A 16708-nucleotide genomic window follows, 5' to 3' on the forward strand; every position below is an offset into this window, starting at 1 on the left:
GCTGGGGGAGATTATTTTTTGGAATGCAACAGACATTGTGAGATCCCCCTCCCCTTCCCCTTGTTCCCCTCCCCCATCAACCAGCTGCAGCTGCGCTCCTATTTGGCCTCCCAACTTGGACAGGTATTTATTGCTCTCTTCATCATACAGGTTGCCTCACGGTTGTGTGGTCCCTAGGGCAAAAAAAAAAAAAAAGATTGGAATAAGCATGATACATATACCTCCTCTCACTCCCTACCCAACACCAGCCCACTTCCTTTAAATATACCTCTCTCGCTCTCTCTCGCTCTCGCTCTGTTGGATATCTTTAGTAAAGCTGTGCAAACATAGAAAAAAAAGGTGCTCATCTATCTCTTCTTCGTACTCTTTGTCATTCTCTCACTCGGGCTCCCTGCCATTCCTTTAACCTGCGGTTGGTTAAATGCTACCCGCGCCTTGTCACACAAGGACAGAATCCGAAAAACTGCACAAAGTTAAGCACATTCATTCAATCGACCTCCTCATCCTTTGGGCAGGAACTATACAAGTCAAGTGTTTTAAGTTTAGGACAAATGGGTGACTCAATGTTTTTGTTTTTTTTCATCAAACATTCATACAGGTTTTTTCAACCACCCACAAGCTTCACTCTGTGAGAAATATGACATCAAGCCTAAGAGGAAAAACCCGATTGGTAAGTACACCTCGACATTAAGAGGGGACTAATGTCATATCACCACCTGCTGTATATACATGTATACAATTATAAAGTGTCAAGTACCCAAAGCAGTCAACAGAAAGGAACAACGACAAGAAAAATTAAGACAAAATCTAAGAAGGGAAAACAGAAATGCTGAAATTGCAGGGTTGTGAGGGATAAGAGGCAACGTAGTCAAGCCAACAGATACATTGACGATGGTAGTGCTTTAAAAACACAAACCCTCCACCCCTCATATTCCCTAGTCCTGCAATTGAAGAGCCCCCATTAAAGTGGATTTGACTCAATATGAATTTGTTTTTCAAAAAGACAAACCATAGATTCTTAAAATGCATTTGTATAGAGTAAGTAACACTTCAATCAAACCCTTGTCTGATTCTTTCTGGAACATTTAGAGAGAAAAAACTGTTGCATCAAAATTGTGGTGAGCTTTCCTTGCATATGCCATATTGTGACAATGGTGTTTCTATGGTAACTGTACATTTCAGACCTGCAAAAGAATAGAAAAAGAGTTGTTTTCACTGGGAGGATTTGTCCTCGCTTCACCCGTACAGCAGCCAGAAGGTGCTTGATAGACACCTTGCTTAGAGCTTGAAGGCTGTGAGGACAAAACCAATAAAAATCTAAATCAACTGCATAGTTGCTCAGAGTTTCTTTTTAGCTATCATACATTTGCCTAAGCACATATGCCAATGTACAAAACCCTTAATATTATAAAGAAAGAAATGGCCCAGAAAGTGGACGTCATGGGTGCATGATTTGAAGCGTCCTTTGCTCTTTAACAGATAAACCGACTCAAGTGCTTGCAAGTCTACTCCATTTCCTAATGTAAAAGGAGAAAGAAATATAAAGATTAGATTTTTCGTGACACCCTGATTTGGTTTATAGAGGAATAGTTAGTTGTTTCATTATTATTTTTTTTTAAAGTTTGCCTTTGCGTGTTTTTTTCTCCTCTCTGTTCACTGGCCTGTCTCACAGGCGGTGCAGAGTGACTATGGTGTGCAGCAGTGTCCTTGTCGCCCCTGCAGTATCAGGGCCTTGCCTCCCCTGCCTGCTCCTGCAGTTGAGGACTGTGTGCATGGGCTTCAGCAGCCCCTTCCATCTCTGCTGCTGAGGATGCCTCCGAGCGACGCCGTCCCCTGATGGTACGAGGCCCAGGGCCTGTGTCGGAGCCGGGGCTCAGCAGGCCCAGGGGAGCATCAAGGAGCCCTGGCTCTCGCACCCGAGGCTTTCGGCCTCGACGAGACGGGATGCCGTTGCAGCCGTCCTTCTTGAGGTGGCGGTGCAGGTGATCCGAGCGAACGAATGTCTTAAAGCAGCTTGAGCACTGATAGGGGCGCAGGCCGGTGTGTACACGCATGTGGTTCTTCAGGTCGTAGTTGTGAGCAAAGGCGGCTCCACATTGCGTACACAGGTAAGGCTTCTCTCCTGTATGCTTCCGCATATGAACCTTGAGCTTGTCCTGCCTGCAAGAAAGAAAGATAAACAAAATCACATCGGGATACACAGACAAAAAATTGAAATGCACTGAAGGATAAGATTACACTTATCTGAATACACTCAGTACACACACACCGCTTCAGGTTTTCTTTTCAGCCTCAGTTACTAATCAGGATAAGTAATATCATATACAAATATATAATTAACTCAAAATATATTATTAATTCTCATATGGTCAATTTAATATGCTTTGGATGGTTTTATTTCCTATTAAACAGCCATCTTTTGAATCTCTTCCAATGGGATTATTCTGTGAGGGCAGCCAGGCCAACTGAGGAGAAGCCATAAACTTTACATCTTTATCGGTGTAATTGCACACAAGAGCGCAACTGTGGACGGGCAAGACAGCTCAATGTTCACTGTGTCAGTTTTTATTTTTACGATTTCTGTTCACTTGTCTTTGAGGACGACCCCATAACAATTGACAGATTACAAGAATGCATTTATTTTGTGAATAGAAAACGAGGACTTCATTGTCCTTTGCAGCAGAACAATTCCAAAATCATTTTTGAAAACTTGACGTTTATCTTTGAGTAGTGCTGAAATATAGATGAGTCTGTGAAATATCATCAATTTCTCAGCCTGGTTCTATCCCCACAAGCCGTCATTTGATTGAATTTTGTATAAGAGCAGTTGTCACTTCTAAATGAAATGGCTCATATAGAAGACTTACTTTCCACATACAACTATTACACTCTGATCAAAACAAGACCAAACTACTACTTGACTTCTCTAAATCTAAAGTCATCTCATCACATCCTGGAACATGTTTTACTTTGTGTTGGTACATCACTGCCCACTAAACTTTATCAAGCTGCCTTGGCCTTCATCTGTCTCTCGTCTGTCCCCCCCCTCCCCCCTTTAGCCCTTACTATCTCTCTAGCTCCCGAGCACTTTAATCGCCTAACCCTTCTGCACTCAGGGCAGAGGGCTCCTAAACAAACAAGCGTAGTTAAGACAACTCTATTTGAACACACATACACACATGAACACACGCGTATGCCATGTAAGTGGATTAGCTGTCATACGAGCAAACAAACAAACCCACGGCAACCCTTACAGGTCTTTACAAACTGTGCCCCAAATAAAGAACTTAACAAAGAAACATGTACATAAGTGAGGGGAAACACACACACACACACACACACACACACACACACACACGGACCAAAGCCTTGGAAAAAAGCAGCACACTGACTGAGGTGAATTATTTAAAGGACAGGAGTGATTTATTACCGTGCGAGGCACACTCTTAACCCTGATCAAACAGGATTAAGATTACAATACCCCCTTCCCACTGCAGGTTGAATTGAGCTAGAAGGCAAATTCAGATTGGTCTTGGCCCTACCTGCCATGTCAGCAGAGGTTCTGGGTATCTCTAGCCAACTTCATCTATTTCCAGCAGCCCACTGATTAATTAATTAAAGGAATTATTTCAAGGAAAAGGCAGGACTCCTAAATACAGGGAAACCATGTGCACTGAAGTCCCCTGCTACAGACCTGCCACATTTATCTGAGTGGCACATGGCAGATTTCATTAGAGCGGTAAAGGAGGGACAGTGAGAGGAGGGGGGGGGGGGTGGGTGTAACTACTCTGCCGTGGGCAATAATCAACATAACCAAAGATCAAAAGTTCAAATTACTGCATTGGAGCACATAGAGCACCATACAGGCCCCTCTGTATCAGAACACAGCACTTTATAGCAGCCCTCCACTAGATAACACTACCATGGCACAGCCTTCTTTTATAGGACCCCTATGCTAAAATTCTAGGACTTTGCTATGAAGGCTGTTACAATAAAACAGACCTTTTATAACCATATGACCCCCCCTCTCTCAGAGCTAGAATATTCTACATAGCATTTTGATTAGCATTTGGCTACAATGTGACATTGCAAAAACCTGGTTAAGGACACGCCATGAACAAGGTAAACATTTAGATTCACTGTGCAACCTCCCTAATGAAAAGCTAAGTTGGTTAGCGCTAATACTCCTGGCTTTGTGGTGTTTCCCACTGCTGGGCGATTTGTCTACAGTGCCAAGTTGAAGACTATTAGTGCATGTGACATGGGGTAGCCACTTCATTAATTGGGCTTACCTGGTAAAGCGCACTTTGCAGATGGCGCATTCATAAGGTTTCTCTCCCGTGTGCGTTCGGATGTGGCGGGGTAGCTTGCCTGCTCCTTGAATGACCTTGGAGCATATGGGGCATTTCTGGAAGGCCTTAGAGCGCATCTTCCTCTCGCCTCCACCTCCTCCTCCTCCACCCCCACTGCCTCTCTCACTAACCCCCCTCTCTCCTCCTCCTCCTCCTCCTCTGTCTTGGCCTGTTCTGCCCCGTGATAACCAGAGTGGCGGAACTCCCTGTGTCACAGCAGCAGAAGCTGGATCCTCATTCTGCGTGCTGTTAAAATAATTCAAGTAAAATTCCATGTCGGGGTCATCCCCATCTCCCGGTTCCTCCCCGGTTGTTGCACGCTCCTTCTGTCTCTCAATGGAGTCCATCATCTGCTGCAGGAGGGCACTGGCAGAACCCCTGTCCCTCGCCATCGCCATCGCCTCCCTACTTCCATCCTCAACCTCTGTCTCCTGCCCCAGCCTGGACTCAGGGGGGAGGTAGAAGTGACCATTTTGGGATGGAGGGTAATAAGATGACCTTAGGCTTGCTCCGTTCCCCTGCACCGTATCCCCGTCCTCATCTTCCTCTTCTTCCTCATCCTCTTCCTCTGGCTCCTGTGTGGTGGCCTGGGCCAAGGCGAGGGCCAGGGGGGAGTAGTACTCACCAGGTCCAGCAGGAGCCCCATTGCTGGGGGTCCCCCCATTACTGTTGTTAAAGTGCAGGTGTGAGGGCAGGTCCCTGAGCTCTGGCGTGCTGCAGCTGCTGCTCCATTGCGCCCCTTTCAGGAAGTACTCCAGGTACTCCTGGGCCCGCACACGGTTTCCCTGCTCCCTGCCTCCTCTGCCCTTGCCCTCCTCATCTTCACCTTCATCTCTTCGCTCACTGCCCGCCTAGTGAAACATGACAAGGAACAAAGAGAATGATTGCAGGTGAAATTTTAACTCTCTTCACACAGACAGATGTACAGACAGACAGACAGACAGATGTACAGACAGACAGACAGATGTACAGACAGACAGACAGATGTACAGACAGACAGACAAATGTACAGACAGACAGATGTACAGACAGACAGACAGACAAATGTACAGACAGACAGACAGACAAATGTACAGACAGACAGACAGATGTACAGACAGACAGACAGATGTACAGACAGACAGATGTACAGACAGACAGACAAATGTACAGACAGACAGACAGACAAATGTACAGACAGACAGACAGATGTACAGACAGACAGACAGATGTACAGACAGACAGATGTACAGACAGACAGACAGATGTACAGACAGACAGATGTACAGACAGACAGATGTACAGACAGACAGACAGACAGATGTACAGACAGACAGACAGATGTACAGACAGACAGACAGATGTACAGACAGACAGACAGATGTACAGTAGTAATATAGAAAAAAAAAGAACTATTTAAAAGAACAAGGGCAATTTCCCTATACCCACGCGTTCATGCATTCCCACGTACACAACCTCACAAACTCTTGACCTCCATGCCAAATTTAAGCCTTCGAGGGAAAAAACTTTGCCCGCCCAAAGGGTGGGGGAATTTTTGGTCGACCGACCAACCGACATAGCAAGCTATAGAACTGCTGGTCGCGGCTAAAAATCCCTTTCTATAAAGCACATCAGCTTAGGTGAAGGATGACAAGAACAACCTAAACCTACAGTAAGGCCTATCAGCATAGGCAGATTACTATCAGGTTATCCTGAATGCACAGCTAGGGGTTCCTTATACCCAGGAGCACATTCATGTGCATATCACAGCTACACTTGATTGTGTTAAAGTGTAGCTGTGATGTGATGCGTCTGTAGTGGGCAAAATAGCATGCTGTCCTTGCACACACGCTATTGGCTCAGAATGAGTAAGTGCTGAACCCAAATGCTGTGGATGTGTGTTTGGCATGGTGAGAGAGACTGATAAAGGCCATGATGTAAGCTTGACTATGCTGACTATTTAATGAAGGGGGTGGTATGATGACCAGACACCTCATTCCCTAAGTGGCTGAAGCAGAAGAGCTACATTTTGAATGAGTTATTCCAGTTCGACAACACATCTGCTCAGCAAGAACTGCATCTTAGATGGTCTGTGCTTTGCTATAAATCCTTCAACACACATATTGTGTCACTAATTCACTAAGGCAGAGCAGATCAAATCTCATCCCAAAGCTTAAATTAGTCTGATTTTATTTCTAGTTAATGATCTTGTACCGGCGGGGAGAGCACTTTGGTGTCCAGCAGGTGTGTACAGACGTCCTGGACAGGTGTGATTTCCAGCAGGCGTGCAGCAGCAAGGATGTCAGCAACACTGCTGTGACTGACTGTCAATGTAGCTGTGTAGACAAAGTCCAGCAACGCTCCCAGAGCCTCCGCCACCACAAAGTCGATGTTGTAGATGTTCTGTTGGTCAGCAGTGACCCCTGAAGTGAAGAGCTTGTGGAAGTAGGAGCTGCAGGACGCCAGGACGGATCGGTGAGCTGGGAACTCCCTCTCCTCGGTAACCAGGAGCACATCACACAGCAGGCCGCTGAGCCGCTGCTTGTTCAGGCTGCCCAGGATGTCTGCGCTGTGCTCAGGGAAAGGGATCCCGACGGGTCCTTCCTCTGCCTCTCCTGCCCCTCCTCTCCCTCCTCCACCACTGCTGCTTGCTGTCCCCCTGAGCCGCCTTCCACCCCTCCCACCGGCTCCTGACGACATCTTCCACCAGCCTGCCGCCGAGCCGCCTAGCACAGCCCCCACCCGTGTATCCGTCCTGCCGTCTGTCCGTCTGCCTGTCTGCGGGGGGGGGGGGGGGGGGGGATAGAGGGATGGGATGGAGGGGAAAGACAAAGAGGAAATAATAAATCAGTTCATGACTTTCTTCATGTGGATTAAGAAAGAGAGAGCAACATTGATTAATTGATTCACCACAGTCAGAAATATACACAGGAATGCTTCAGAACAGAACTCAGTACACACAAAGCGTTCATGGAGGACACAGTTGAAATTTAAACACTGATCCCATTTAAGTCAATCTGTGCTACTTGCCCGATAGCCAAACGGAAAATGTAGGCCTATGAAAAATAAATAAAATCAACAGGGATTAAGACAATTTTTATTATTTATTTATGAAGCCTACAAAATATACAATTAATATGCTCTCCTCAAAGCCACTAGACTTCATTGACAGATTGACTCTCTGATCATCCTAAAACACACTTAATTCAAGAATTACAGAAGCTAAATAGAACTCATCAAAACCTGCTTTGTTAGTCTTTTCACTGTTCCAAGAATCACAAACTCTGCTTGCTTTGCACAGAAGCAACAGTCCCACTGAAACAAGCAGTCTCATTATGACTATCATGAACTGATCGGAGCAGCATTAACCTTAGTTTGGAACAACCGACATAATTGTGCACGTGCGTGTGCCGCTGCGCTGATACAGTCTCTTCAACGACACTTACATAGCCCACTTATATAGTCTTGGTATTATCGTCTAAAGATCCTGAGGCTACAAAAAGGAGTCCTACTGTAAGAACCCTGAGGATACAAAGGTATTATACATTGTCACGCATATACAGTATATCTACCACAAGGGATTAGTGCACAGTACATAACACAGTGGGTAGACACACACATACAGACGCTCTCAGCTAAATTTACAAAGTTGGTTCATATCAGTTTGTGTGTAAATGTGTATCGTTTTCAGCTGTAAAAAGCTGAAACTGCTGCATACCTGCATACATACAGGTGGTAGATCTGCAACCTAATATGGCCCATTTAAAAAGTGTTGACATTATTTTTCTCTATCCTATATGGTATGTGTATGACCTTCATCCGAGTAAACTGTGTATTGACTTTTTCAGTCTCTAAATAAATTTAAAATGAGTCACTCTAACGAGTCATCTTTATTCATTAGAATCTTGGCAATTCAAAAACTACTACTCTACTGAGTTTTCACATCAACACGTTGACAGTTTCATGAAAAGATGTGTTTTTATTCCCAAGCCATCGATATCAAAATCTCTCCCGATGATGCGTTTCTTCAATACCAAAACAAAACAACTAATTAAGGTTTCTAAAGTCATGTTGTGCTCTGCGAGTGTCCTGACCTGGATCTGAACTTCACAGTGAGCGGTTGACATTTGCTACATATGTTAAACGCTGTAAATAATCTTTTTTTTTTGGAAGGAGTAGCTCATGTAATAGAGTAGCAAAAACAGCTAATTCAAACATTGCACTCAAGTGTCCCAAGTAACTGGAGAGAAGCCACACAATGACACCACAGTGATGAACGTCACAACAGCTTGGAACTGATTTTAAAGCAAATCTACTGGCACAACAATTGTTTCCAGATTTACTACAACACGAGTGTGACGATGTGCAAAAAGAAAGTTTCTGGTGGCACTGAATAAATAGTGGCTCACAACAATTTTCCATTGTTTGAATTGCTTAGGAAGGTTTCTGACCAGACACACACATCGAAATATTTTGTATCTCCTTTAGCGTAGGATATACTGGACCATCCTTTACTAACAAAAAAAAATAAAAATAGGGAGATAATGCCGTCCCACAATTCCTTGCAGCAGCAACATTTAAAGCGATGCACCATTCGGCCGACAGTAACATCTGCCGCCGCTGTTGTTGTACACTGTGGATACATTTAAAACATTATTCTTAGGAATTGGGATTCTGTTGTGGATAGGAATCCAGTTAGTCACTGTATTCAAATTGCTTAAAAAAACAAAAACAACAAAGAATATCCGCTATCGCATAGTGCAAGTCAGATTCTCTTAGCACTGTGGTTGTCTTTTCCTAAGTCCTTGTTAATTCTCCTTCACATCTTTCCTTGACCTCATGACGTTTTCCAAAAGGAGGTTAAGGAAAAGACTATAGGATGTTTGTTTGACTATTCGACCACAGACCGTGACTTTGTGACTAAGTGAAGATGTTGATGTACTTTATATGTGTGCGTGTGCAGGTAGCTGTTTTTTTATTTTTTATCTGCGGGGGTGTGTGCATGCACTTGTGCAAGAAACTAAGTAATAGACAGATAGGCAGAGTACAGTGGGGATCAGAGTGCATGCTGGGAGCTGGACTGTGCAGCTTGTTCATTCTGTGTCAGTCGAGAGCTGGGGAGGTTAGCAAGGGAGGTGGAGGAAAAGGGAGGAGGGAGGGGGCTGCCAGAGCAGACCCTGTGGAAAAACTCCACAGGAGGAGGAAGAGGACACGCAACAAGCTGCGAGGCAACAGTATTAAAAAGGGAGGTTGTCAATCCGGTCTGAGCTGGTTACCCCACCCTGTACTGTGTGCCAAGTTTCAGGAAAGGCTGTCCCCTCGCTCACGTGTGGGGGGAGATTAAAATGATCGACTGAAGCCTGCGCAGTGGGGGGCGGGGGGGGGGGGTTCAGCAGAACAAGCCATCCTCGATTTCTCTATTAACACAATCACACATGCAAATACTGGAACATCACGGAGACATCAATAACGCACAAAACACACACGCACATAAACAGACATATAGGACATCCACCCAAGCCAACCCCCCTCTCCATCTGCCAGGGATACCCAGCAGGGGGTGAGGCCGGGAGGGGGCTGGGGGGAGGAGAGGATGCGTTGAGTGTGTTGCTAGCCGTTCAAATGACATTCCTTCAGATCAGCCCTCCTCGTATGTTTGTACACTACACCCCACCACCAAACCTGCCTAACCTGGCGGCCTCTCCTTTTCCCTACCTGTTCACCTTTTCTTTTCTCTCCACGGTTATACTTTCTGTCTCCACACCTTGAGATCTAGCAACATGTCAGCTGTGCCTGCCCACAAGTGAAAATAAGGTAAAGCCTTCGGCAGGAGACATTTGTTCAAACTTATCATGATCCTCTAAATAGGTCAATGATTGTATTAATTTCGGCAAAACATTGATAATTATAAAAGTTTATATATTGAAAGAACACAGGTTATATTACAGAGTTCTGCTTTGTTTGATTATTGGTCACATCTTTAACGGCTGCACTGTTTCTTCCTCCTTACTGCACGTCTCCCTTAACTCAATTAAGTTTTGATGGACAGCTGACCACAAAGTCTCTGCAAACACTGCCAATGTCTTTCCCAGAGCTCTGATGAAACCGGACTGTCAGACATGGCATGAGCACATTTTATTATCCAAGCCCTCATCTGAATATGCTGCGAGGGGAGGGGAGGGGAGGCGAGGGCAAAGACAAAGAGAGATGGCACAGGAGGGAGAGAGGAAGAGAGAGCAGAGTGAGATGAGATGGAAGAAAGAGCAAGACAAAGGGCAACCGCATGGCTACTGGTCACGTCCTTCACAGGTGGAAATAGATCTCTGTGAGCCCATCCAGACCCGAGCCAACCTGCTTCTCTCGAACACAGACACACAGCACCTGCACTAGACCAAGCTTTGTTGCAAGCTTTTGTAGCGCGTTATCCCCCGTACATATAGCTGACCCTGGGTCACGGCTTTGTGGGGTAAAGACGCTGAGCTGAGAGGAGATAAAACACACACACACACACACACACACACACACACACACACACACACACACACACACACACACACACACAAACACAAATGCAATTAAGTGCCAACGAAGCACGGAGAGACTACTCTGCATTCAGGAGCTACCTGTCCCTGGATAACCCCGCAAAGAGCACTAAGAAAGAGGAAACACAGTGCAACAAACCTGATCCTGACACCTCCCCATGGCTCGAAACATTCCTTATCACTAATTCATGCCTGTGGGTGACAAGGCCCGCAACCCAGCACAAAGCGGCGCAGCAGCGGTCTGTGTCCCTGGTGTTCCACTTCCAGGGAAGGGCCTTCTATCAATGTCCAATCAAAGAGCAACCAGGTCTGCTTTGCAAGTCAAACAACTGCTTTAACACAGGACCAAACCTGCCCTCATCATCTCCATCTCACCCCTTCCCATTTCCACACACATCAAGGACAGATATCAAAATCACACTTGAGGAATGAAACAACCCACATCGGTCTCCTGTAAAGCAGTTTCTTTAGTTGACTGCGCTGTGTGTGTTCCTACTACGCACGCCAAGACCGTCACACCCAATTTGCTTGTCATTCACTGACACATATTGACATCAGGCCGTGGTTGCAGTTAGTAAATGTGTTTTTATCATTCCTGATATGTATCATCTAAGGACGGCATAATTTCCACTCTCAAAGTATCTCTGTCTTTGGCTGACACATACCAGTCATTCCTAAATACAAAGGAACAAACTGTTAACCCTGTGCAACCTCAGATGTTTCTAAGATAGACAAAATAAATAAATACCTAACCTTACTGGCAATAACATCTTTAAAGGTTGTTTTTTTTAACTCGAAAAATGCATAAAGTAAAGATAATTACTATCAAACTATTAAAAAAAAAAGTAACATCAGTTATTTCACTCACCATTACCATTTTGGAGGACCGTTTAGGAATTTTAAAAGCAAATATCCTCCCTTAGGTCTCCTTTTATTCATAACTTTCAGTTACTAGTTTCTCAGACTTTGGCATACAAAAATAATGCACAATTCAAAACTACTGAGCAACCCAACTTCAAGCGAGAGCAGTCAGAGCAAACATAACTGAATCATTGATCCCATAAATGTTAATGCAGTACAGATCGGGTCACCTTTTAGTACTGAAATACAGTCATTCAGTTTATAAACACCTTGTGAAGTGTTAATAGCTTTTACAAGAGAACAATTCTTAGGTTACTCCAGATTTTACACTTCATGCATGCAAGTGTTTGTATTAAGATTAGAGTGCAACAGAAATACAAAGTCAGGACTGAAAACAACTGAAAAATCTGGATATTAAACAAGTTGAAGACTTTGGAAGCCCTTTGCTCTTTTCTATGCCTCCATGAACCTTTCTTTATTGTTTGACTTTCCTCCCCTGTCCTCATTTCACCACCTATGTCAGCTCTATGGCAACAAACCTGCCCAGCCCGTCTTGGTGCAACGGAATCACGTTCACTCAGATCAAGTGGGTTCAAGGTCGGACCAAGATAACACAAGATAATCGGAATGGGGAGGGGGTGGCAGTTCCTTGGAGGAGTGGATTTTGAGCAATTGCCACTGCCAAGTGACTCACTGCTGCCAGTAGTGGAAGGAAACCTGATTGGTCACATTGGGAGAAAAGCAGGAAGAGGGCAAGTGACTGATAAAAGTGAAGTTGCATAGGCTGGTCTAGGCCTGGCAGCTTTTACTAGAAACTAACCAGGAAGTTCAGCCAAAACACAGACACAAAGCATGTGAAAAGGTAGTGGGCGAGGCAGGGCGTTAAACTTGAAAGCTCAATCATAACTCCTGAGCGTACAGTGGCCTAGGAATCCGGCTCAGATGTCAATGATAAACTCAGAGAGCTCTCATTCAGTTACCTGGTGTAACCTGCTTTATTAAGAGGGAAGGTAACCACCCACAAGTTGGGCAAAGTTTTATGTGAGGAAGCTAGCAGGGGGTTTTACGATGTTATAAAGGTCTATGTTTGAGCTGCCAGATAGGAAAGGAACTGGAAAAGTGAAAACTGCAGCTGCTGCTGCTAATTACTCGTGCAACTCTCACACTGTTCTATGTTTGTATTTTTGTTTTCTTGTTTTCTTGCTTGTTTGTATCAGTCAGACCAACTGTGTAGCCACAGGCTAGCAAATTAAAAAACAGCTGTGAATTCCTACATTTACAAAATTTAAAACTATTAAATAGTTTATTGTCATAATAAAAGGAAGATAAAACTCTCGGGTCATTTTTAAGTCTGTAGTTTGTGCTGTTGGGTTGCATTACACTGTAATATTTGTAATGTAATGTGTAATTGATGCAAAATATTAGAAACATGAACTGCATATGCATATATTATATATTATATATATATATGCAAATGCAGTTCAATGCCACTCCACTAAAATGTATAGCATCACAAATTACAATAGCATTGTAACACCATAAAACAACTGAAGTAGTATTCTCAGCAAAAATATATCATTTTAAATAAAGTAGTAGTATTTCAGTGTTTCTATTTGTGTGGTCACTTCATACAGAGAAACATGCCAGCTAAAACATTGTCTTTTGGAGGATATTTTATCGTGAAGTCATGATTTCTATAACACATGTGTTGGGACAGTAGGCTTGCACAAGCTGCAGTGTAATAAAACCACATCCACGGTCGGAGTTCCTTTTAGCTTGAGTAACATGCTCTGACACTGCCATGCTGCCAACCAGGAAGTGTAACAAAATCAAAAGAGCGCTACCACAGCGTCGTCCTGCAGAACTCCAGCCGGCCAGTGTTGGTCAGTCCGCAGGCTCAACATGCACCACTTTGTGCATGCGCAGCCCGACAGGGAAAGGAGGACTTCCTGTGAGTCTGTGACAGGCGTGTAACAGAACCCGCTCTGTTATCAGATGACCAGCTCTCTGCTTGCTCACTCTCTCTGTCCCTACTGTCTGACCCTCTCTCTCTCTTCCTCTCATCTGTCGCTCTCATCTCATCATTGCTCCATCTCTGTCTCAGACTCTGCACTGAACAGTACCCACCACATCACCCACTTCCCCTTTCCTTTGCTGAGACTGCAAAGCATTGCAGGCCCACCCACCCTCCTGTGTCTCGCTAGCCTTACTTCTAATGCAACCCACCCATCTACTCTCCGGTTTCATCCAAAACCAATTCACTATCAACATGCAGACAGTGTCAAATTGGTCTCATATCCCCTTCCTTATCAGTTGCCCTTTCCGCTTGATTAAAAGGAGGTTCTGGTACATCTGTACTACAGTGTTTAATATCAATATAACAATCAATTATACTGCCTTCAACTAATTCATGTTTTGACAGTATGCTGAAATTGTTCAATATGTCAACAAGAAATCATCAAACTCAAAAAGTGTGAAAATTCAAGCCTAGCTTTACCCCAACGCTGAAAAATACACCAGCCTCTTCCTCTCCCACTAATTTGATCAGGTTGTGTTGGCCTCTCCATAATAAATGTCCCAGAAGAGAACAGAAGAAGCCCCTTTACTCCCCCTGGACTTTAGCACAACAACAGAAAAACAACAGAGAGGGGACTGTCTATCTGCCTGGCCAGGCTGGGAGCTGTGGTATACTGAACAGCTGACCAGGGGAACCAAACATAAGGGGGAAGTGAAGCTGAATTCACCAAGGAAGAGGGAGATGAAAGTATTAAAATGTGTTAACTTAAATGAACATAGATAGAACAGCAGCCCAGAAGTTGTGTTGTTTGGTATAAAAGTACAAAACAACAAGACATTTTGATTCCACTATATGGGCGACAATACATCATTTGACCACATAAACAAACTTTGAACAAATGTAATTACTGTAACATGTAGAGTATTGTATACAGCCAACATTTCACTCTAAAATAAAGCCTCAAACTGCCACGGCGACATCACAAAACCTGTCTTCTCAGTCTGTCTGAACCTGCTAGTTTCAGGCCATAGTGGTGCAGGCACAAACATACAGGAATATCAAACTGTATTCAGCCTCACCGCCAAATTGATGGGTGGTGTCTTGGACCTGCCCACAGCCACTGAAGTCCCTGCAATTCCCCTGGAGTCTATTGTTGGTAACACACACACACACACACACACACACACACACACACACACACACACACACACACACACACACACACACACACACACACACACACACACACACACACACACACACACACACACACACACACACACACACACACACACACACACACACCTCTCTTGGTGGAATTTAGTTGAACAAACTATACTTTGTGTTACCTAGGAAGTGGCATTGAGGGTAGCATCAGGACAACATTTACTGTAACTAATATTGTCTGTGACATTGAACTGAATAATAAATGTCATCAACCTTGTCTGTTGCTGTCTTCTTAAAAGCATTCCAAACACTTTCCCAGCAGTTGGGCGTCTTCATGTACCGTGCTCTTCTTGTACCCTCTCCGCGCCCACATGTTTAAAAAACGGGTTTAACAAGTATGCAAAGCCAAAAAAATATGCATCTGGTTATCGAGCAAAGACAGTCAGGGTTACTGTGAAGTCTTTAAACCACGAGCCACAAGCAAGCAGGACATGACAGGCGAGATTAGAATCTGCTTTTAACAAGATGTTAGTAAGAAGGGGGGTGAGCGGACTGGGAAAAAAAGATGTCATGAGATTGACCATGGTGTGAGTAGCTGGGAAAATGTTTAATCAATCAGCAAGTACACACGTTGTCCAGCGTAGTGCACAAAGTAACCAGAGCTTAAGTTTGTATATTCAAATGTTGCATTGATTTAGCTGAGGCAGGTTACCCTACTAGTGAAATCCAGTTGTCTCAAGATGTGTCACATCATTCCCTTCGTCAAGAAGAGATGACACTTACTGTGGTTTCTCAAATGAACTATTACTCAACACCCCACCTGTACTCTGTCAGTTATCAACATGGTCGCTCTGCCACAGTCTAGCAAACATCTGATGCAGCGGTTTTAGTGGAATTACTGTAACACCCTGAAGGAAGCAGCGGTACAGGATGCGCAACTGTCAATGTGCACCTTTTCACTCTACTGATAATAGCAGCATTGCCATTTCATCACAGCAGTAGACTAAAGACATTAAAAGAATATTGTGCCTTAATAAGATGGAAACAACACTGTAGTCTGATGTGGATGAAAACTTTATGACACAAACTATTTCACTGAGCGGTGTTCTGTGCAGCACCTTACACTCAGCACTGACCTATTTGCCGATCCCTCCTTTATCTGCAAGTGGGTCAAGAACTCTGAACTCTATCAAGCCCCATCTCTCTCACTCTCCTTCAAACACAACACGCTATGGTATTTTCTTTTCTTCTGCTCACCTCTCTTCTCCTCTCAGTCACAGTCTTAAGACACTGTGTGTGTATGTGGATGTCTTTGGAGTGCTTACCAAATAGGCAGAAAATGTTTCCTGGGCCCTATCTGCCTCCCCTGCCTGCCGGCCAGCTCTGCTGCCTCCGTCTCTGGGCAGGGCTCGAGCTTTACCAGACAGGAAACTTGCGAGTGGCCCTAGTCATACAGGCAAGCCCTTGCCTGATCCCACACAAACAGACACCTACCCCTCTAAGCACTACCACCACTTCACCCCCCTCCGTTTTCAGCCCACAACTCGGCTCTGCATCCCCTCCTCTCATTGGCTTGACAGCTGCTCACTCACCACACCTCCTTGTCGGGATAGGCTGGCAGCTGTTCCCTTTCCTGGATGGCCATGGGCAAGGCACTCTGGGATATAGAGTTCTGAAACCCCATTCAGCCTGCTTTACAGCCCTGGCTGTGGACTACGAGTCCCAGCTCTCTCTGCCTTCACCACCCCCACTATCTCCAAGCCTGCTCTAACGTAAGCACTCAGGGCTGA

The 16708-nt window shown here is 44.6% G+C and overlaps 1 protein-coding gene across 1 annotated transcript; it reads right to left on the reverse strand.

Annotated features, from left to right (window-relative positions):
• Window positions 1-251: 251 nt before the first annotated feature.
• Window positions 252-16602, reverse strand: zbtb7a (zinc finger and BTB domain containing 7a). Its single transcript, XM_029429619.1, has 4 exons — window positions 16516-16602; window positions 6546-7109; window positions 4293-5203; window positions 252-2160 (listed from the first exon to the last, which is right to left on the reverse strand). Exons 1-4 carry the CDS (start codon window positions 16600-16602, stop codon window positions 1725-1727), a joined length of 1998 nt encoding a protein of 665 aa, XP_029285479.1. The 3' UTR covers window positions 252-1724.
• Between the last annotated feature and the right edge of the window lie 106 nt (window positions 16603-16708).

Source organism: Cottoperca gobio, chromosome 4 (genome assembly GCF_900634415.1).
Source record: "Cottoperca gobio chromosome 4, fCotGob3.1, whole genome shotgun sequence".
Lineage (NCBI taxonomy): Eukaryota > Metazoa > Chordata > Actinopteri > Perciformes > Bovichtidae > Cottoperca > Cottoperca gobio.